Source organism: Scomber japonicus, chromosome 10 (assembly GCF_027409825.1).
Source record: "Scomber japonicus isolate fScoJap1 chromosome 10, fScoJap1.pri, whole genome shotgun sequence".
Lineage (NCBI taxonomy): Eukaryota > Metazoa > Chordata > Actinopteri > Scombriformes > Scombridae > Scomber > Scomber japonicus.
The window spans coordinates 15414308-15438668 of record NC_070587.1 but is presented as its reverse complement, the minus strand read 5'-3'; the positions used below and the strand labels follow the sequence as shown (position 1 = coordinate 15438668).

General features: G+C 38.3%; 1 protein-coding gene across 1 annotated transcript; it reads left to right on the top strand.

Annotated features, from left to right (window-relative positions):
- Window positions 1-300: 300 nt before the first annotated feature.
- LOC128366839 (tumor necrosis factor receptor superfamily member 11B-like) lies at window positions 301-21674 on the top strand. Its single transcript, XM_053327607.1, has 7 exons — window positions 301-307; window positions 432-499; window positions 11489-11716; window positions 12451-12595; window positions 18527-18733; window positions 20864-21088; window positions 21197-21674. The coding sequence occupies exons 1-7, from the start codon at window positions 301-303 to the stop codon at window positions 21589-21591; spliced, it is 1275 nt and encodes a 424-aa protein (XP_053183582.1). The 3' UTR covers window positions 21592-21674.
- Window positions 21675-24361: the final 2687 nt, after the last annotated feature.

Below are 24361 nucleotides of genomic sequence, written 5' to 3'. Positions count from 1 at the left end.
GAATCAGCAGTCAAGCTACCCAAACCATCAATTACATTAACATTACTGTAATATAAAGCAGTAGCCCCAGATAAACTGGATGGGTAAAACATCAGTAATGTAAATTCTAAAAATTTAAGCTCCACCAAACAACTTTTTATAGCTACTCATTTTGTTGTATTGTGTCTAACAGACTATTATTGAGTGTGATCGTCTGAACTCGGATTCATTCATCTGCCTCATGAAAGCAGGAAAACAGGAGCGAAAATAGGGCAGAAACCCGGGAAAAGTTGACAGTTCTGCGCACAGACCTTAGCGAGCATGGTGGGTGGGCACATGTTCGTTCTCTCTCTCTCTCTCTCTCTCTCTCTCTCACTCTCTCTCACTCACTCACTCACTCTCCCCTCTCTGTATAAGTACAGATCTGTGATGGAGAATTCATCATATTCCAGTTCACTTTTACGCATTGGAGATGAGCGTTCGGATAGTGAAATCCAACCCGGCCATGAAACTATTAGTGGTGAGTGAGTTTATGCAGTTTTTCTGTCTGGTACCGTGCTCAGATCTTTCCACCGGAGGAGAGACTTTTTTTTACCAAAGGAATAACATTTTTGATACTGTAGTTAATTCATGCGGAGGCATTATTGCGAGGCAGGGATTCTTATTGCGCTGCACGCGGTTTCAGATATATGGGGATCAGTTGAGTGAGTCTAAGAGTAACCCTTCTCTATAAAGACCTGTACTTAAAGAAACGCTGAGCACAATGTATATTCTCTAGGTAAAGCATGCATCTGTGCAGGTAGTTTGGTAATATCTAATTCATCATATGGCCACAGGATTTGTGTGTTCCCAGAAATGTCAGTTTGGGGATTTAACATTTTTTTGTTACTGTGAGGGTCTTTCTTGTTCAGACTACTATAGAGAACTTGTCTGGTCCTCTGGTAAATTTAGACATGTTGCTTAATGCCATATGAGCGATTTTATATTCCATATGGATTAGAGTCTGTTTTATTCATGGTGCCATTCATGTGTGACCTGTTTAAAATCTCATAATGTTTATTTCCTCCAGTATATTGGAGTACATTTACATAACATTTTCATTAAGTAAAGGCATACACATTTATGGCATGACATATTGACATACATATTTATACATGCACAGGGTGTGCACAGAATAACAGACGCACCAAATAACAGACACACAATATAATTCCATACAACAGCCGTGCAAAATAAACTTGTGCAGGTTATGTTTAGTCTTTGTTGAGACAGAGTCTGACTGCTGATGCTGTATTGGTGTTGTGGTTCCAGTGGATTGTATTATATTTTGGTCTGTGTCCAGCTTTTGCAGGTTCCCTTTTTTGTCACTCTGGGGACACACAAATAGAAAGAAAAAGAAAACTAATTGTGCTGTCTTTAGGGATAGAACATACAATAATTGTTTATTATATATAGCATTGTCTTTTCACTATCATGATAAGAGCTAATTTCATTCATCAATGAATTAGAGGTTAAATTTAATTGCTTTCACTATGTCACTATTGAAATGAATTAAACTTATTACCCCAAATAGAGTCACATGGCATGTTGCCAGCAGGTCTGTGGTAGCGCCAATTTGTTCTACAACTCTTCTTAAGGGTTTTTTAAATGTGTGCCTCCAGGCTAAGAGCAGTTGCTTCCTTTTGTGTAGTTTGCATGCTGTGCTGTGTTGGTGCCTTTGCAGGTTTTGCATATGTTCACGCACAGATGCATATCAGGGTAGAAACAGATCGTACACTGTAGCTTCCAAAACACTGGACCTACTATCTCTCCTTGTGACCTGTGTGTTTGTTTGTATGCGTGTGTGAGAGAGAAAGAAAGTGAGAGATCCTATTCAGTGCTGTTTTTGGTCAGTCATTTTTTTTAAATGAAAAATGTACTTTCTTTGTGTGTAAAAGAATGTATATGAATGTGTTTGTACATGTATTTTAGGCCACCATTTAAATGATATCATCCGTACAGAGTAGTTCCTCTAACTGCAGTATGTGCTCCATAATTTACCTAAAATAGGCAAATATTTTATTACAGTTTCTGGTGTAGTTTTCTTATCATGTTTATCCATCATCTAGCTATCCAGCCAGTCATTCAGTTATTTGGGAAGCCAGACATGCGTCTTTTCAGCCAAATAATGACTCAGTCATCCAACCACCAAGTCATTTCCACAACAGCCAACAAGTCAATCTGCACCCGTCTGAATCCACCATGTCTTTCTGTTTTTTTTATCCATCAGCCACTCAGTCTATGTTAAAGGGACACTCTGCAATTTTGAAAATCAGCAGTAAATGCACCTTGTGCACCTGTGTGCCCCTCCTGTTCCTCTGCATGCTCCCTTCACATGTGGTTGTCTTCTGAAAACACAATTTTTGTTTGGGTCTTTGCTCAGAATGATGGTAGCGGAACAGACAGCTAATTTGTAGTTAATATTTTCAGTCCTCTTGTTTTTGTGAAGACGTGTTTCTAAATGTGAACAATGATCTTTGATGGAAAAGTGAGTTTCAGGGGAGCACTATAATGCAGTCAGAAAGGAGACATTACCTTTTGTATTTGTTTATGCGGTTAGCACGTTGTGAACAAGCCAACCAATCAGACAGTTAGTTAGCGTGCTTATCCGACATCCAGCCATCCACATCGCATTGCAGCCAATAGAGATACATACTGTATCTCTCTGTTTTGTTATCTATGATCTGTGCTCTCTTTATCTTTAAGCCTTCTGTCCTTCATTCTCTGTTGTGGCCGTTGGCACTAGCAGCACCAACTTCCCTAATCCTACAGGTATAGCTGCAGTTCACATGCAGACAGGAGAAGCTATGGAGAGGTCACATGGCCAAACAGAGTAAGCTTCTTTTTTTCTAGACAAACACTAGAGAAAGGGTGAGGAAGTGTGTGATGGGGCAGGGGGGAAGGCAGAGGGTGTGTGAAGGTACAGGATCAACATGTTTTAAACAAACAAGTACAAACGTTTATTCAGAAAGACATGAGTATCTGTGGATCTGTGATTGGTTCCACTCACCCACTTCCCCTTTTCCATCAACAGTAGTAATGATAGCAGAGTGTTTGTGTGCACCCGCTAGTGTGTGCATGTGCATGTGTGGCGTATAGGGATGTCAATGATTAATCAATTATCGGTTAATTGCTGTTAATAATTCAACTGATTAAAAATATATAGCTGATAATGCAAAAGTGTGGGATGTCTTATGTAACTGTCAGAAAAAGTTCTGCAGACTATCCACAGATTTGCTGCATCATGCACTTGTACCACTACTTACTTTTTAATGAGATTGAATTCCAGGTGTGTTTGAAGACTGTAAAGGCCGAACAAGCCGTAGAGCAAACACACCTCCCTTCCTTCCTTGGAAAGAAAACATCACAGTGTGGCTTAATATGCTCACTGTGTCATGTTGTTGAACTCTGAAGAATAACGTTATGGAAATTCTCGTCTTGCATCTTCAGCAAAAAACACCTGCTCATTTCCGCTCAGTGTCAGACAGCAGGACTCTAATTACACATGTTCCCAACAAATTCAACATAAAAGTGATGAACTGCACAAGCAACACTGCCCTCCTCTGAGTATAAAAACATTTTAGCAGTGGCAGTAAATAGACAGATACAGTTAGACTGACAGTATGGCTTGTCCCTGGGACATCCCTCTAGCTGAGCAGCTGCAGCTTTTTCCATCAGCTACTGTGTGTGTGTGTGTGTGTGTGTGTGTGTGTGTGTGTGTGTGTGTCTACAGCTAATCTCACACTACTGGACTCACCAGCCTAATGCTTTTTGAGCATATTAACTTCAAGGACTTGGTGTCTGGTGCCTTTTCAACAGTCTTTGCCAATTCATGCTATGCATCACATCATAGAAAAATACATTTCTGGAAATTGGCTAGGCTAAAAACAAGGTTTACCTAGTCAGTTGTAATCCATTGAAAAGTTCAGTCTCATTTTGAACCGGAGCATCTGCAGATTATTTCAATACATGATATGTTGCAATCCACTAAAGTTACACATGATATGAGGTGAATAAATCCTCACGATTTGTTACCTTCGCCACCATCTTGACTGTAAAGGATACACACCTGACACATCTACACTCTTCTTGTTTTATATTAAACCAGTCAGACCTGTTTTACATTTATGTGATAAAGTTATGGGTTATATACTGTTGAAGGCTGCGGCAAATTTGATTAAATGTTGTTAGATATCTCAAACACATCTTATCTGATCTAACTAATGTCCTTTAAGGAAGTTGGAAGCTGTGCAGTTGCTTGCTGTGTTTAGAACTTTTGATTTTGTTGGGGGTGTTGTTGATAGGTGGGAACTCCGTAATTTTAAATTAAATAATTATTTAATAATTTAATTTATCATTTAAGTAACTTGGTGTTTATCTTAGCTTTTCTTTCTAACTCCTATTGTAGCATACTCTTATTTTTCATCAAATATAGATCACCTCAGTGGTTAACATAGTTTTATTGTGGAAAACCAACATGTCATCAATTATTTATGGCTTACTAAAGAAATTGCCTTAAAATTTGCATCCCTAGTGGCATAGTTGATTCATTGATCCAGTGTGTGTGTGTGTGCGTGTGTGTGTGTGTGTGTGTGTGTGTGTGTGTGTGCATGTGTGAGTGTGTGAGTGTGAGTGTGCGTATGAGTGATTGAGACACAAAGAGCAGAAAGAGAATAGGCAAAACAGAGGCAGCTGTTGTATTTGTTATACAGGCCCTCTTTGCATGGCTGATCTGATGCAAATTTCTGTAGTGAAAGCTGATCTTACATTAAGCGTGTTAAAAAATACAGTAAGGGGAAGGAGATTTATTTTGCTTTAAATTCAAACAACTGAAATATGTAATTTACAAAAAAACTGCTGTTTATTTAGGCAAATACAGCTTTATGACATATGAGATTTTTCTATATTTGTCTTAAATAAGTCATTGGTCTGAATTATTTGATAAGGGAGGATAACTAAAATATCTCAGTGCTTTTAGTTATTGACATAAGGGCTGCTGCAACAAGATTATCTTTCGCCAGTTATTTTCCATCAGTTTATGAAATGTACGAAAATAGTTTAAAAAAAGGGCCTCACAATTTCCCAAAGACCAAGTTGGCTTATATAAAGGTCTTGTTTTGCCTGAAAGAAAAGCAGCAAATATCACATTTGAGAAGCTGGAACCAGTGAAGTTTTGTCATTGTTTTGTTAAACAAATGATTGATTGAGGATCAGATAGTTACACTTAATCATTTTAACAAATTGATTAATCCACTGATTGTTTGGCTTTAATCAACCTCACATGTACACTTTAAGTAGACAGTTAAAATGAAAAGTGTCTTTTTATTATCTGGGCTTATCTGATACTCATTTCAATCTTGAATTTCATCTTTTAGTGCTCACATACATAATTAAGTCACACTATTTTAATCAGAAAATTCAAAATTAGAAGGACTTTTGCTTTGAGGTGAAGGGGTGAATCTTTTAGTATGCAATGTGGAGTTTGATGATACTGATGATACTGTAGATGTCCTGTGATGCAGCATGGTAGCCTGTCTCTCTTTGTCTGCATGCCTCTGTATGAGTGAAGAACTGATTCCATATCCACAGGGAAACACACACATACACATGCACACACACTTCCAGGAGCTGGAATCCCCCCTCAGACCACCTGCGTTCTACAGTTAACTGAAGCCATGTGCCTGGTGGATAAGCTGGTGTAGTGTGGTTTGATCCTTTTGTGCCACGGCTCTTCTCTTCATGCCATGAATTTAAAGCTGACCTTAGGCAACCCAAACTGAGCTTCTCGTATTTCCTTGTATTACAGTAGGCTCCACATTCAGTGTAACTCTAACCCTATCTGTTGGAAGTTAGTTAAATACTGTGGCTAATTTGTTCTGGAAGCATTTTTTTTTTAAAATATGCACAATAACACAAAGAAGGTCAAGTTTACTGTAATTGGGAAGTCTTTGGATTTCTTTCTGCTTCACATTTTTTATTTTCAACTTTTAACCTTCGTCTTGTATCATATTCAAAGTAATATTATAACAAATCTTTCTCTTTTTTGCAAAAATTGTTATCTTTTGTATCTGATTTTATTATGCATCATGAAGCTGACTGACACATTGCACATACTGTATCTCCAGTTCAAGGCTTCTGTCAAAAGCACATGGATACAATTAATAAGCTCCTTAGCCAGAATCTGTAGATGTTGCTTCCTTTACAAGCTCATATGGAAAGTGTGTGTGATCAGTTTTAAGGTTTTTAAGGCTATTTCTGTCAGGTGCCTGAACTGTAGCTGTAGCTAGTGCAGTTTATCCTATTTCACCTCATCATTACACATCACTAGGCAAGGCAAGGCAAGGCAAGGCAAGGCAAGGCAAGGCAAGGCAAGGCAGCTTTATTTATATCGCACATTTCATACACAATGGCAACTCAATGTGCTTTACATAAAACAAACATTTAACAGTAAGAATTGGAAACAAAAAACATGCAATTTGAAAAATAAAAATAATCTCCTTAAACCAGTATGGCCTTGCGTATAAAAACCAGTATGGCACCCCCCCCCCCCCTTAAAGGACTGATATACACTTGTGTTGTTGTTTGTTTCATCAAGTGGATAACATCTGTTAAATGACATGTCTTCTCTGTTAAGGAATTGCAGAAGATTGTCTTTCCTCTGCATAAACACATTGCTTTCTCTCAGAATGGAATTTGCTGGCATAGATTACAAAAGCAAACTGTATCAAATGAAGCAGATCTAACTTGTATAAATACAGTATATAATGTTTTTATTTTTATTTTTTAAAGATTTTTTTCTGACTTTTTGCCTTTATTTGACTGAAAATGTAGGGATGGGAAACTGGTGAGAGAGAGGGGTATGGCATGCAACGCAGATTCCCCAGCCAGGAGTTGACTGTGGACATTGTGGTTATGGGGTATATGCCTTAACCATTAGGCCACCACCGCACCCCGGTGTTTTTATTTTCACCATTCTTTATCCAGGAGAAGGCCAGTGAGTGCGTTAGTTATGTCCAATAACCAATTCTCAGCATACATACAGTTTTCCACACTTGCAAAACTTAAGCTTCTCTCTTTATTGTGCTGCTATTTATACTCTTATTTCAACACAATCTCAGAGAAAATTGGCTATTCGTCTGACAATAACTGGATAATGGATAACGGATATCCGAGCCAAGACTTCCGATTAGCAACTTCAGACGGTCCAGATGACATCTTGGCACATCTCTATAATCAGACATTTGCATATGAAAGCAGATAAATTTAAAAAAGCAAATAAAGAGCTAAATCATCATCAGATGATAGATGGTGGGTTTCCGTGATTGCATTTCAGCCAATGTGTTCCACCTCATTTGCTCTCCACATGGCCTGTTTACCAGCAATACAACTAAAGCCTGCCCAAATGTGATTCGTCAGTACTACAAATGGAAAGCGGAACATTTCTGTTACCAAAATCTTGTCCCATTACCTACAGATTCTGCATTCATATGCAGATATCTGTTTACATAGATTAGTTTCAACATCACCACATTTCAGTTTCCAGTGCTTTGAAAGGATGCATCAGTTTCTCTTTCTGCCTACCAGTACCTCGCTCCATTACTGTGCGCTAACACCCAAAGATTCATAAAAAACAACGGCAGTCATTCATTTTCAATGAAAGCTGGCAACAAAGAGCTTCAGACCTTGGCTGCAGCAGGCAGCACGATGCTAGCGCCAAGAGCGACAAGTTGAATTTAAGCTGAATTTAATGTTATGGGAATTAGCAGCAATGCCGCTGAAGCAGCAGATCAGGATTTCTTTCACACAGCTACCACTGTACTAAAGTCGCTAGCAAACATCTATTTCATTCAATAAAGACAGTGGAAGAGAAATTGTTCTAGGTGTATTCTGTAACTAGCCTATAATGCTTTATTCATCAAAATCACCCACAACGTGATTTTGAAAGTAAAACAGAATTTTGATTATTTCAATGACAGAAATATGGTTGCGTTTTAAATAATACACAGTGGAAACATGAAAAACATTGTATTTCATCATCCTTGTGAGGTTGATGGCCTACTACAAACAACCCAACCGAATGTGATGGCTTCAGCACAGCTTGAACAACCCACCCCCAGCAGAAAACTACGAGAGGGCTAACAGTAAGCAGCCAGCCACCAGAGAGCCTGCTGCTGCTCATGAATCTCTTGGTGTGAGTGCCCAGTTAGGCTTCATACCTTCATCCATCCTTTCCTCTCAGCTGGCTATGCTCCATGTAGGACATGGCTCTTGCTGCGCTTTACTCTGATGATGCTAACAGTATAATTATGGCTGTCAGTAGTCCCTAGCTGCTGTGTAATTTGGGTTTCCAGCGGTTGTCCGTGATGTCGTCAGATGGCAGCTTCTAAGGCGACAAGGGGGGTGAAAAGTTCAGTATCTCTTTTAGCTTCTGATAAATGGACTAACACACAAACGCACCGCAGGGCATCTTCCCAATAACTTCTTAAAAAGTTGACACTGTCTTTTCTTCAGTAGCAGAAAACTACTGTGCTGGCTGCTGTGTGCATCTGACCAAAGCGTATCATGAACAAACAAAATAAGTTCTACTTACAATATGTTGTGAGCATAAAAGCCTCATCCAGGGAAGAACAATAAAGCATAGCACATTAACAAGTAAAAGCTTCTTTCTGAGTCGTGATGGTTTTTTAAAAAAAAAGTAGATGCAAGACACATGTCTGCTGAAGATCCACCTCAAGGCTAGGTGTAAAAACTGGAAGCTAATTGACTCCAGACTGCAATGGCACACACATTCTTCATATGATGTTTATTTTTGTCTATTTTAACAGTACGCTACATTTCCTTTCTTGTGCAGGTTTAATGCTGCATGAAATTGGGAAAAGATAAAAGAGTGAATAACACACAGCAAAGGTTATAGACTGGACACGTAATTCAGGATGTGCGAGGGTGAATTAAACCATTGAACCATTATGTGTTTTTTGATTGTTTTAAAGGGTGAATACATGTGCAGTCATTTTATTTTATCTTCTGTTCACTGTTACTCTTACTCTTAATGTCTTTGGACTGTACAGTATATTGTAGCTGGAGTCTAGCCAACCTACTGTACTGTATGAGGGATTTAAAAATCAGTTTGATCATGACCACTTCCACATGTGCTCAGGCTTGTTGGCTCTGACTGAGGATACTTCAGTCCTGCCAGTAAACTCATCCCGACTTGAACCGACGAGTAAAGTCAATACAACAAGTGTAACTGTATCCAGATTTGCACCACTAAGGTGACCCTCTGTCAGTCCCCTCGGTATACTCCACCCTCCTGATGTTTCTAAATTGATTGGATGCGGTCTCATGGCTTAATAGTGTGTATATACACTTCTTAATTTGCAAAGCAGGACTATGATTATGGGTTTGATTCCCGCTGGGGCCACCCATGCTACAAACAAACACATGCAGTCATGGTCCCTGCTCAGCAAGTCGCTCTGGATGAAAGCCTTCCTCCAAATGTTGTGCTCGGAGGTCAATAGGTTTTGCCGGGAAAACCACTGCGCTCGCCAGGCTGTTTGAAGCGTAGGTTTCTATTATGGTGTGTGAAACCCATTCATCTATTTTTACTATCTTTTTCAATGACCTTCACTGCAAAAGGAAACAGAAATAGATGAATGTGAGGTAAACCCACACATTTTTTTATTCCTTTGTAGTGCATCATTCCTGGATGATAAACTTTTTAGAAAATGAATGACTTTGAAACATGAACAAGCAGTATGTTGTGTAACATATGGCAGACAGGGAAGACACAACAGTTCTGCACACTGTTTCCTACAAACAAACCCACACATCAACACATGCATTTTTGATGAAAAGAGTTTTGTGGCCAAATATTTTGTATAATAGTGAATGATAGATGCAACAACACATGGACATGTAGACTTACTGAAAACAACACCACACATCTCCTGCTGTCCTTTTGGTTCACAAACACATGCACATAGATCAGGCTTTGTGGTTGCAAGTTACAATACTGTATGTACTTTAAGGTAAATGGGATAAGAACAAATACACACATGCAGGAAGGAGATCAGTGGTGTGTCTGTGGAGCGGTAAACTGTAGAACAAAGTGGGTGAGTGTTTTGTATTCTAGTGGTGAATGGGGAAAGCCCAGTAACCTCCAATAGTTCTCTTTATGAACAGCAGCCAGGAGAGGAGACCGCAGTGCACACAGACCAATACTGAGGAAGACAGTAATTGGACATGAACACCGACAAACATCCACGCACACACACATGCTGCAACGCTCACATTCCTACATGTGTGTAGTCCTACACGCACATACATGAATATTTTGTAGTTGTTTGTTGTATGCATTCATTCAGAACACAAAAACATGGTGGAACGGCAGAGAAACCACATGCACACTCACACATGCACAATGTAATGATGTTCTATTGTAAGTTTGTCCAAGCAGTGATGATGTATCCCAGCCAACGGGAAAGTCCACAGAGCCAATACTGTAGCTGAGGGACTTCAGTGTGGAAGGAGCCTGTTGTGTGACATCTGGTCCACATGTGGCCTCCACCAGCTGCATGGCTGTATGTCAAACATGCTCACCAACTGATATCTTAGACTTTGGGTCTGGCCTGAGCTTTCAGTTCCTGCTCAGGCGATGATACATGCTTGTTTTTGAGGCAATAACTACATATGTCCTTCTCAAAGGCTTGCTTACAGCCACCCACTTTACAGTGTGTCCATATGGTAGGGATGCTTATTGGGGGGAAAAAGATATATGGGTGTGGTAAGCTCTTACTCCGGAGCCGTTTTAAAGTGCTGTAGATCACTCTTGAATCACGTCAGATGCTTTTTAGTTCCAAAGCAGCCTTTCTGCAGATTGCTGGTGAGGTCAGAAAACACAGGGATGCACAACGGATGTCTACAATCATTATTTTTATTTAATATCTGCAGAATACTGGCATGAGATGTTAAGAAAAGATGCCAAAAGATCAGTTAAATAACTCTGGTCCCTTAATGAAGATGAATAACCACAGTAGAATCATTCTCTCAGCATTTAGCAACTAATCATCAAGATGTGAGTCATTACAAAAAGGAGATTTCGCGTTGTGCAAGGATTGCGATTAATGAACATTCAAGGATGAAAAATATACTGCCATTAATGTTTAGAATGTTGTAGCTGTGCATTAATCTGTGGAGCTACTTCTGAATCTTCCCCTCACACTCCCTAAAGCTGCACAATATAAAGTAGAGGAAATCACTTTAGGGCTGCGCGTCCACCAGGAGCTTCAACTTTACAGCTCTGACCTTTCTTTCAACTCGTCCCTACTGAAAGGGTTGGGTTGGCAAGTGCTCTAAAATATAAAAATATTTGAACCTGTAGCCAAAGAGAAGCTGTGCTCGGAATGGGTTTCATTAGAAATTGTGTCGTAGTTGTTGACTCACAGCTAAACCGTCTTTCCATCTCTTGCAGCTCTTCACAGCTTCTCTCTCCTTGGCCTTCCAGCAGCAGGCTGTACCGCCAAAATACCAGTACCGTGACCCTGTGACATCTGACTTCCTACAGTGTGACCAGTGTCCTCCTGGCACAGCTTTGAAGCAACACTGCACTGTTGACACACCCACAGAGTGCCAGCCCTGTCCTGAGAGGCATTTTGCAGATAACTGGCACTGGGGGGATTCATGCCAATACTGCACCTCGGTATGTATGAGGCCAAAAGGTTTACATATCTTTTCATCATTTAGTTCTCTTTGGGTTACCTGCTGTTTGCTGTGTATTTAATATACCCTTGTTTTACATGTTTTCTATATGCATGTATCAGTTTTCTTCTTGCTTGTGCATTAAGAGCATGAGTGACTGTAGTCTTCATGAGAAAAAACACCTGTTTTTTGTTTTTAAGAAGCATCTCCACTTCTGTATACACTTAAGTGAATCAACAACATTTTTTATTAATGTCCTGGTCAGGACAATATAGCTTTCATGCCTTTCTTCAGATACATGACTGTGTCAACTGTTTACATGTCGGCATGCCATCTGTCCGTTTTATAAACCAGTGTTTCCACTTTTGCTGTTATTACTAAAAATGAAAGTTTGAACTGTGCTCTTTGTGGTAGAATCTTCACGCAAAGTTTGGAGGTTTTCCTCCTTGCCACTCTCTTAGGTGTCCTCTATTGGTCCTTTTTAAGATGTTAGGGTTAGGGTATTATTTACATTTCTGTTTATTTTCTTTTATATTATCTTTTAAGGAACTGTAGGTAAAGGGAGACAACTTGTAAAGCTCCAGCTTAACAATCAAAATGACCTGTTATGTGTTCCAAATAATACATTGTGTCCTGTACCATATCTTATAGTACACATGTGTAGGATCAACATCACTCTTGACCATTTTAGTAGGTTGTAGATGTGTGACTCTGCTCTTCTGTGTTTGTCTTTAGGTGTGTAAGGAGAGACAACTAGTGAAACACGAGTGTAATAGCACCCACGACCAGCTCTGTGAGTGCGCACCAGGTTTCCACCTGGAGGTGGAGTTCTGCATCGTACACAGTACCTGTCCACCTGGCTACGGAGTGGCAGCCTCAGGTAAGATTAACACTAAGATTATTATTATTATTATTATTATTAGTTATAGTAGTAGTATTATTATGATTGTTATTATTGTTGTTGTCGTTGCTGTTATCAGAGGCAAGTCAAGTCAGTTTTATTTATATAGCATCAAATCAAGAAACTAACCCTTTTCACATAGAACAGATTAGGCTGTAATCCCCCCCCCCCCCCCCCCCCTTTAATGGAAAGAAACCTCTGGCCCTAGGTGGGTGGCCATCTGCCTTAACCAGTTGGGTTGAGAGAGAAAGAGCAGGCAGGAGAGAGAGAGAAAAGCACAACAACCACAATAAGAACAACAATAAGTGGAATGAGATGATAAGTTTGTGTATTTGATTTGCCCTGACCTCCATTAGTTTTATTACTTAACATATTAACACACTGCAAATATCTGACACTGGGTTTAGACTTAGACCTAACAATACTAGTAAACATTGCAGGAGTTTATTACACGGTTTACATTAAATATCTGATACACAAGATAGTCAGTTATTTTGTGGTTTGCTGGTTGTTATATAAATCAGATTTAAATCAGGAAAGCATTGATACAGTAGGTATCCCTAATAAAACCAGAGAAAATGAGAAATTTGGTCGTCACACAGCCAGGAGTGAAGCACTGCACAAATCCAATGTCCTTGGTGTTATCTCATACATGTGAGAGGGGTGCAGCATGACCCTGTTGTACTTTGGGTGCACATTGAGTATGTATGAGTTTTCAGTTTTAATTTATTGAGTTGAGATTTTTTTTTTTCCCCTGGCATGTCAGGGAGAACATTGCCAAAAGCAGAAACACACATCAGTTACAACATTTTCACATTAATGTCCACTCTTTGGATCACTGGAAGTCCTCCTTTCTCGCCCTCTTGCTCTGATTCTGTGAATCAGATCTGAACACGGATGTCTCTTTTCATAGAAGGACTTTTTTCTTCTTTTTTAAGTGACTCAATCTTTCTCTAGCTTCCTCTATCTTTTGTACACACACACACATACGCACACACACACACACACACACACACACACACACACACACACACACACACACACACAGATTGTGGTTTGAAGCCTCACTGATCTCACAAATTAAGTTTTTAGATACATAGAACAAAATTCGTCATGGCCAATAGTCTAATTCTTAACTGGAGTTAGAGTAATGTTGTACAATGTTAGTGTGTGTGTGTGTGTGTGTGTGTGTGTGTGTGTGTGTGTGTGTAGGTATGTGAATGTTACACACGCATGTCTTTCTTGCACTTCCACTTCTGATCTGATATGAATTGGGGCAGTATTGCCTGAAAGATTTATGGTTGCCAGTTCCAGGTAAATGCACACCCAGTCCAGTTATACAGTCACAGAAACTCACAATATGAGAACTGATATACAGATGATAAACTTATCTCAGTTTCGTCATTTCATTTCATTTCAAGTTTCAGCCAGTGATATAACTCTGTTTCAACTCATCTTCAAACAAACATTTATTTCAACACAGATATTATATTTCAGTACCCTATTGGCACTTAATTTGCATTATTTTATCGAAACTTACATGTAGATCATTCAGAGGGGATTTACTTCAATGGCCCCTAAATAGCCCAAGAAGAAAAAGAGTTTTTCAGGTTACTAGATACAATGTTTCTAAACGGAGCTCAAAGGGCTGCTTAATATTTCCTCTTTATAGTTTGTGATTTTGTACAATTCTAAAAAGAGTGGTGAACCATGAAATTTAGCATAATCAAGTGGTTTTGGAAATAAAAAGTCACATTGCTATAGTATGGAAGATAATCACTTGACATTTTCCATGAGCTCAGAAACCTACAAATACATCCTTTTATATTTGTGAGCTTTGTTATTTGGTGATTGATTGTCATAATTTAATTCCATTGCGGTACAACTTATACTGCTGTAATCATGTGATGAGTACTTGTCTGAGGTTGCTCAGTCACTTATTATATTCCATGCTGTCATAGATTATCACACCATGAGGGCATGTCTGCGGGAATCATTTAGAAGATTAGTATTTTTTAACTTATTTTCATCTGTGTGCAATATGTCTCAAATTAACTGCAGTGATTTTATTTGTTGGTCGTCATGTGGCTTTGATGCATTCCCTTTGATTACAAGCCTTACCTCCCCACAGTTTTGAAGTGTGCTATAATTTTTAGAGTTTGAGAGATTAGGAAGCATTTATTTAAGCTTCAAACATCTTAATGCCTTTTACATTTTCCTATTCTTTTCCTCCTGGTTCTCCTGGTGATTTCATTATCTAACTATGACAAATATTATTACAACTTATATCTACAACAACAACAACAACAACAACAACAACAACAACAACAACAACAACAACAACAGTGAAACCAATCGTAAATTGTAATTTTCTCTGAAAGAGTTCACCTCATCATTAAAACACAATCATAGATCAAAATCCTTTCGACCTCAAGGGAGTGCCGGAGTATCAGTTAGTGCTGGTTTCGGTTACCCAGCAGATTATGAAAGTAATGTAATAGATGTTTGATTAGGATGTTTCACAACTGACATTTAAAATGAATGACTTCCAAGTTAGAAATGTAGGATGTCATGACATGTTTATCACTTGTTCCTCTTCATATATCATTATGTGTATTTTACAGCATAATTAAAGAGAAAAGTGAGTCATGGTTCATTGGCTGATTCTGTGAAATGAAGTGATACAACCTTTCCCTGCATTCCTGAATCTCTTCTTTGCCCCCAGGGCTCTTTAGCTTTGACACCCGATCAGTCCAGATCAAACTGAACCATGGTTCAGTTCATTTCTAGTGTGAAAACATTTTTTGGATGGTTCAGACTTTTGGAATATATATAGGAAGTTCTGGAAAGCTATCATCAGAACCAGAAAAGGAAAAATGAGCTGGGAGGACACAAAAGACCAAGTTTTAATTGAAATATGGTCTGACGGCTTTATAAAAAGAACTGGGGAAAAAAACCCTCATAAACATGTTGATACTTTCTAGGTATTTTCGGAAAGGATGAGAGAGTATATGAAAGGACACAAAAGCAATGTTACCTGAAGATAAAGTAATGCCATTATAAAATTATAATATATAATTATAATAAAAATGGTGACGGAAGGTTACCTGCCAAATTAAAAACACATCAGACATACATTCTTCTACTGACCAATCAAGTTTAACGTTATTGCCTTCGTTGCCCTCAGTGCACAACCTGCATTAACTTTTCCAAGAATGTGAAGATATTTTTGTTGTAAGCTCCCAGAGAGCAGCAGCATATTCAGTGGAAGACTAGGTCTTGCCTTTGGCTGGATTTGATTCTAAAGACTTGAATGCCAACAAAGATCATCTATAAAACTGCTTAGAAACAAAGTGAATTCTTACATATTGGTCTGGAAGTGTTGGTTCTCTGCGGTGATGTCAATATCAGCTTCAGTCATTACATTTCCTCAAGATCAGAGAGAGAGATGGTTACTTTTCCTCACAAGACATAACAAATGACTTGACTAATAAGTATGCCAGATGTTAATGCGGGTGTCATTATCACGGTGGGTATCCGACATGATTTTCCTTGCAGATTCTCTCCTTGGTGCGTCAATAATGATTGTGGGCAACATAAAGAGAAGTTGATGCTGAATTTCAACATTCCAGTGAACAGACATTTCGAACTAGAACCGCAGCACAAACTGGCACTACAAATTTCATGACTTCATCTCAGACCTGAGACCATGAAATAACATTTTCCTTGGATTCTTTGTACACAGCAGGTTATTATCTGACCCCTGTAGCGGCGAGATAAAACAACATTTTCCATACATCTCTCAATCATGAATCTATCATCTCAAAGTCTACTGAAGCTGTGCAGACATGAGACAGCATTTCTGGGGATTCCCCTTCCTGAAGCTGAAGGACTCATTATGTAATGCCTTGAGTTGTGGTTTAGACCTTTAAACCACAGGATGTTAGAAAACCCATGGTTCAGTCTCCCAAAAGCACATGCCTTTATAACTCCATTTCTCTCCCCTTGATCTCCGTACGTGTCTGTTTTGTACTTTTTATTCCTTGCCTGCTTTTAATGGCCGTTTTTAATTGGTGTGTTTTTTTGGGAGAAACTGGTTCTACTGAGTGTTGGTGACTAGGAAAGACAGTATTGGGCATAGTATGGACAGAATCAACAAATGAGAATGAAAGCTGTATATGAGGTTACCAACAGTTTGTTATTATTGATTATTCTGGTCAGGGGTTTTTTTTTGTTGCTTATCTAGTTTATACAAATGTTGTGAAATGTGAAAAATGCCCAATCAAAACTCCCTAAAGCTCCATAATTAATTAATCATTCATTTTGTCCAAGAAATCCAAAAATCCAAGATGTCTTTGCCTTTATTTTAGCCAGGTAAGTCACATTGAGGCTAGAAAACTAAATCCTAAAATAGAGCTGAAAGTTAAAAACTAGTTTCCAATGGTTTTGAAAAACATGGCAAGTCCGCACAATTGAGAAGTTGAGGATATTTATCATTTTTTCCTGAAAAATTATCTATACAATTAATCAATGATGCGGCTGAATGAATTTTCTGTTAATCGACTAATTGATTAACCAACTAAGCATTTCAGCTGTGATTAGTTATTTTTTTAACATATGCATCTCCAGCCTATTTAGTGAATTATTGTAATACTGTATGTTCCTTATGTAGACTGCAGAGCTGGCACATCTGCTGAAAATCACAACAGTAAAGTACTAACATGCTGATTTTGCATAGATAAAATGTCAAAGGTATTTCTGAGAAAAAACTGATTAATGCCGGATAATGAAACCATATTACAGTCATTCTGACACATTCTGATCCACATCGTACTGTACATGCTTTGTCATCAGCAACGCAGGAAACATTAATACCTGTGACATGCATATCAAAGGGTGGCTTTTTTGTTTTAAATGGTAAAACATTTTCAAGAAAGATCATAGTGTGCCATGATAGCAGGAAACTAATCAAAAGGTTACATCTGATATGAGCGTAGCTTGTTCTCCCACACGCTTTCACTTCTATTCTTCAGAGATAAAAATAAAATAAGGAAGCGATTACAAGACTAGTTCCGCTACATGGACCGTCATACATGCTACAGGTCATATACCAGAATGTGTAATCATTTACAGTAAGATTATCATGGTAACGGCATAATAACTCATCATAATAAAATTATAAAAAGGAAAGAAAGAAAACTTTAGTTATTCAATATAAGTACAATTATTGAATTAAAAAATAAATTTGTCCCACATTGATTTTTTGTGATTTTTATTCTTTTCATATTTAAATTTTGATCATATGCTATTGTTATTGCACCTGATATTCTAGTTAAAGGTCTTGGATGCATTACACTTTTGTTCACTGCAACATTTTGACATTAAAATCATATTTTTTCTCTTTATTATTGAAAGTACATTTTCTTTTTTTTCAGTCCGGATCATGATGTGCTGCGGTTTAAGTCACATGTCGTCATAGTAATAGTACTTATATCACACTAAATCATCATTCTTCGTGGTATTTCCCATTCGGAAAAACAAGATATAGAAACTTATGATGAGTCATAGTGAGTAAAACAGATGTGAGTCATTCTCAGAGCCACACTCTGATCTGTCGCCCCAATTGAGCATCACATGTTGTTGTGGTTACAGTTCTTGGAATCACACCGTCTCGATATCTGTGTGATCAGCTATATGTGTGCATGGTGCGGTTCTGAAAACGGCTGAGGTGTGTGAGATGAAACTTGTGAAAATGGATATGAAAAAAATCTGCAAAGCTGGGCGTTTTCTCATTGTAACATCTAATATGGCACATTAAAACTACAAATGGTGTCAAAATGATGTATGTCAATTTAAAAAAATGCATAATTAATACATTTTTATGAATCATTCTGTGTATTTCTCCTCCAGGTACACCAGTGAGTGACACTGTATGTGAGCGCTGTCCTGCTGGTCATTTCTCCATCGGTGGCTCTTCCACAGAACCATGTCAGCCCCACACAAACTGCACAGATTTGGGCCTGAAGACACAGGCATGGGGCTCGTCAATGTCAGACAGCCGCTGCAGCAAGATTGTGACACTGGACTGCTCTCAGCATCAAACTTTGTGCCACACTGGTGAGACCACATACAGATATACAGTACACTGCAACTCACTGCAGTAGGGTTTAATCTGTTATAGGAATCATATGGAAGGTTTTAGGACTAATTGAGGATGGAGATCAGTTGCACAGTATTTACACAGTGTGCACACATGTGATGATGTTTTCCAAGCAAACCTCAGTTGTCAACAACTTAAAATCAGACAAGACTGAATTATTTCAGGCATGTGGTCATTTTCATTCCTGAAGGCAGGAAGGGGATTTCCTTGGTCAGGTTCGTTGTCCAGATTCCATTTTTGTCCAGATTCTTTCGTGTCTGAAAACCAAAACAAGACAGAAAACAAAGAGCAAAGGGTTGAATGGGATGCTTATGGCACCACTGTCATAGTCACCCATGATGAATCAATTAGTCTTTTGACTGTTACATCCTCACATTGTAATAACAGAAGAAGCTGAGTTTAGCAGAAATGAGACACGAGACGATTTGCTTAGTCTTTGTTACTCAGAGTTAAACTATGACAGATGCCGGCAATTAATTTTCGAAAGAAAGGCCTTAAATGTGATGCTGAATTCCCAGAGCCTGAGAAACCACAGTCACTGAAGAACACACACATGCAGATGTACAGACCCTGGCACACTCATGCATACTGTGTACCACACTTAGAAGAAAACATCACAAAGCCGTTGTCCCTCAGGGAGGGTGATGCTCTCCGCAAACATTCATTCACAAATTGTCTTCCTGCGGACTACACAACCACAGGTTGTCTGCAGCAAATCCTGGAACTGTTTAGCAGATTTTTTGTTTTTTTTTTGACAAAAGACATGAAATTGATAGCAGTTGTGATGCCACAAGGCGCTACGTGATTTGGGGAAACCACCAGGATGTCAGTGTCAATCACAGACCAAGCCACATTTACGTCATCCAGACATCAGATAAACAAGTTTAATGTCCTCTTTACATTAAAGTCACTCATGCTACATTGACACTAGTTTACTAAACCTTCTAATCATGTTTAACGAAGTGTCTCACTGATAGTTCAGCAGTTCAATCAGTTACATACATAAATACAGGAATGCTTCATAATTGTATGAAAGAGGTGATGTCATGAAAGTTTCACATCTTGATCTTCAGCTTTGAATGTTCTGAGTACAACTGATCTTATCAAAGTTTCCCTAATTTGAAAAAAACAACCCTGTTCTTCACCATAATACTTTTGCCTTATAAGGAAGACTTGCTGTAATCAGGAGACCTTAGCTTGCAAAAATGCAAGGCATGTAATGACGAAATCATGTTGGCGTATCTGTGGTGTAGTGAAGCTCAGCAAAAAATGTGCAGCACATTTCACCACAGCTCACCTCAATTTGCATCATTTCGCCATGCAGCTCTGGCTGCTCTCATGCAAATCAGCCCGCAAGGGCTTAGTTTGGTTTGGCTAGTCATATATCAATGGTGGTACTGCTGTCAATGGTGAACAGAGAGAGAGGAAATGCTTATTTCTGTTGTGGTCGAGCTACATGCCAACACTCTAAATACACACATTCACAAACACACACACACACACACATAAACAAAAGCAGATTGATGGGATTCCTTCTGGAGACCAAACAGTAATAAGAATCTAAACATCACCTGTGTAAAAGGAGAGAAACCTCTGTAAAGAACACATTTTAATAGAACTTAATGTTCAGTCAGTCTGCTCAATGGCATTAACCTCCATTAAGTGTAAAGGACAGGTTTACATTTTTTTTCACATCTATCTCAAAACAATACTTGTTCGCCAATTGTATATGAACATGGAAAGCATTATTGGTTCCTGTAATTGTTCTTTCTGTCTATGCTGGCTGCAGATATCTCTTACTTACTCTTACTTAAATCATTAGCTGAAGCTAATCATACAACATCCAACCAAGGACAAGACTTGAAAAATCTGTACATATCTTTTAAGATGACTTGCTATAACAGATGGGAAATATTTAAACTTTTTGTCCAAGATGTTTCTCACTTGAGCCTCAATCAAAAATTTAGTTCTTAGCAACTTTAGAAACACTGTGTCAATTTGTTTCAACATTATTTTCAAGTAATCAACAATCTTTCATTATCATTTAGATTTTAACCCTCATTCTCTTTTTTGTCTCTTCTTTCCAGATGTGACCCTGTGTGAGGAGGCAGTCTTCCAGTCACTTGCCTCGCTGCGACTGTCCTCAGTGCCCCTGGAGCGCCTTTTGGAGAGTCTTCCGGGGCGAAGGGTGGACCGCAAGAGCCTGGAGAGGTTGAAGAAGGCCTGTTCTCCCCAGCAGCAAGTTCTCCAGCTGCTGCGTCTGTGGAGGGAGCAGAACAAAGACCAGGACAAGCTGTATGGCATCATACAAGGTACTGACAGGGGACACACCTGCACTTCTTACGTTTTAGTTTATTTATTTATTTTGTTTTATTTTTCAGCCGGTTATGCAGTATTAATATTGTACCATGTCTCTGCAGGTGTGAACCACTGTGAAAGGAAGGTCTCCCGCTGCAACGGCCTTAAGAATCTAACCTTGGATGACCTTCTGAAGGTGACCAACAGCCTGCCAGGGGTTAAAGTTCATCAGGAGGACGTCCAGGCCGTGGTCTCCACTTGCCTGCCCAGGCAGTACATCCTGCAGCTTCTTCACCTCTGGAAGACCGCAAACTATGACCTGGATCTAGCCAAAGGTCTAGCTCACAGTCTGAGGGTCCTGCGCAGCCAGGGGGCACCACGCTATCTGCTAAAAGGCCTGAAGAAGATCAGCCGCATCATAGGAAGCACCTCAGCACCCAAGATGTATGAAAAGATGTTTGTTAGTATGCTGCAGGATGAGTTGTGTTTTAAAACTCACAAGCCATTAAATGAATAAGGAAATTACGTAGAGACAGGAATAAAATGTGCAGACACTAATGCATTGTCAAATAGTGAACACAAGAAGAGACACACAATGAGCAGGGGGATAGATATACAGTAACAGTGAAATATTTGGACACACTATCTCATTCAAATGAATGGGAAAGTGTGTCCAATTTTTACTGGTACTGTATGTGAAAGGGTTACAGATATAGGTCACACTAACATCAGGACTTTAGGATGTCACCAAATGATATCAAGCTATACAGTACAATATGAAGTGCCTGGAGGTGTTTTGTTGGAAAATAGGCAACAAAAAAAAAACCCAACACACCCATCAAAACCCTTAGCCACAATAAAGATGTTAAAAATAAAGAGGTAAAATGGTAACAAGGGTTGTTAATAACTTTATACCCACCCTCGGTCTTCAGTGATGAATCAAATAAGGCTTAGATGAAAAAAATAATCCATCACACATCTGTGTGTTCCAGGCAAACCAATCCAAAAAGTCTTTAAAAAATGTTTCCTGGGAACTTTTTGACCGGAGTCTGTGAAAAATAAATAACTATTTAATATGTAAATAGCACACTATTTTATGGAAGAAGGGCTGGCAGAGTTTTGTGTTTTTATTATTATTGCTTTCTCGCTGTTTGAGAGGAAGGATTTGGTTTCATAATGAAATACATGTATTTTCTACAGTTTCCCTTTGTTTGTTGGTTTGTTCTGGACTGCTGGCAAGTAAAGCTCATCTGATTTTTTTGAAATTGTCAGCTTTATGAATGTACAAAGGAGTGCAATTGTGTTCTATTTAAAGAATAATTTTACTTTCTGAATATGTAAAGGCTTTGTGTTTATGACTTTATCAGAAAAATACTGGATTCCAAATGCTGCAAGTTCATGAAGTGATATGTGTTTTATATTTTGTTTTTTTATCACTTTATATTATTAAGTGTATGATCTGTATTGTATATATGCCTGACTTGTTCTCTTTAAGCTTGTGTAACTTGTGAACACTAATGTCAAATGATTTGATTAAAATCAGTTCGTAAAAATGCATTACTTCTTCATAAAAAAAGCAAGTGGCAGACAACAAATTAACTTTGGTCTTTTTTGCTGTGACTGGAACTCTAAACAGATTAAATTTATTTCTGTCACGTTTTGCTTTTGTCCTGTATAGCCTACTCTTTTTATTTTGAAAAGCAACATCAGCTAGTAGAAATGTGGCAGACTACCAGCAGCCACTATCCATTTTTCCAAACACTTACACATGTGACCAGTCATCACCTCCCTTAGAAAAAAGTAGTTTATTGAAGTGTACTACGAGTATACTTATTTTATACTAAAACTGAGGCAGTATACTTGAAGTTTACTTTTTATATACTATATTTTATATACTTAAGAATAGTATAGTGAAGTATACTTGGCTTATACTGAAAAGACTAAGTACATACTAAGACTTACACTTATACTTTACTACTAAAGCTTATACTTGTACTTTAGTATACTTTTGACTTATTTCTGCCACAAAGTACTAATACTTAGTATATATTGATCCAAGTACAGAATAAGGTCAAATCATTGACTCGTGAACACAAGAAGAGACACACAATTAGCAGGGGGATAGATATACAGTACCAGTGAAATATTTGGACACACTATCACATTCAAATGAATGGGAAAGTATGTCCAATTTTTTTTACTGGTACTGTATGTGAAAGGGTTACAGATATACAGTAGGTCACACTAACCAAATGATATCAAGCTATACAATACAATATGAAGTGCCTGGAGGTGTTTTGTTGGAAAAAAGGACACACCCATCAAAACCCTTGGCCACAATAAAGATGTTTTCATTATTAGAGGTAAAATGGTAACAAGGGTTGTTAATAACTTTATACCCACCCTCGGTCTTCAGTGATGAATCAAATAAGGCTTAGATGAAAAAAATAATCCATCACACATCTGTGTGTTCCAGGCAAACCAATCCAAAAAGTTAAAAAAAAAAAAAAAAGTAAGTATCCGAATTATCCAGGACAAAATGACCCACAACCAGGACTGAGTGACAAATGTTTATTATTGACAATTATTATTTTCATATTTAAATAATAGTTTGGTTTATTTTAGGCAAACTCCTTGTACTTCTTTGTGTTAAGGCACAATTAAAAACTGTGCATCTGAGAAGTTTAGATTATTTTTGTACACAATTATATTGTTGTATACAAGATCAGTATATTAGTAGTAGGTAACAGTTTGTGTAAAAATATATATTTATATTCTAAGCTCAAAGGTCCTCTAGTTTTTCTGATAGATTTTCAGGGCTTCCATCTGCATCTCATAGGCTTAAACAGTTAACATCAGTGAAACATCTGTGAAAGCTGATAAATATAGTGCATCCGGAAAGTATTCACACGCCTTCACTTTCCCCACATTTTGTTATGTTACAGCCTTTTCTCATCAATCTACATACATTACCCCATAATGACAAAGCGAAAAAGATTTTTTTGAATTTTTTGCAAATGTTTTAAAAATAAAAAAACTGAAATATCGCATGTACATAGGTATTCACACCCTTTACTCAGTACTTTGTTGAGTCACCCTTGGCAGCAATTACAGCCTCAAGTCTTCTTGGGTATGAAGCTACAAGCTTGGCACACCTGTATTTGGGGTTCCTCTCTGCAGATCCTCTCAAGCTCTGTCAGGGTAGATAGGGAGCATTGCTGCACGGCTATTTTCAGGTTTTTCCAGAGATGTTCAATCAGGTTCAAGTCTGGGCTCTGGCTGGGCCA

What these genes read in the sequence shown, in the direction of transcription:
- LOC128366839 (XM_053327607.1), top strand. An exon ending in CTACGGAGTGGCAGCCTCAG is followed by an intron (nt 12,596 to 18,526) that starts GTAAGATTAACA and finishes TTTCTCCTCCAG; the next exon opens with GTACACCAGTGAGTGACACT. An exon ending in GCTGTATGGCATCATACAAG is followed by an intron (nt 21,089 to 21,196) that starts GTACTGACAGGG and finishes ATGTCTCTGCAG; the next exon opens with GTGTGAACCACTGTGAAAGG.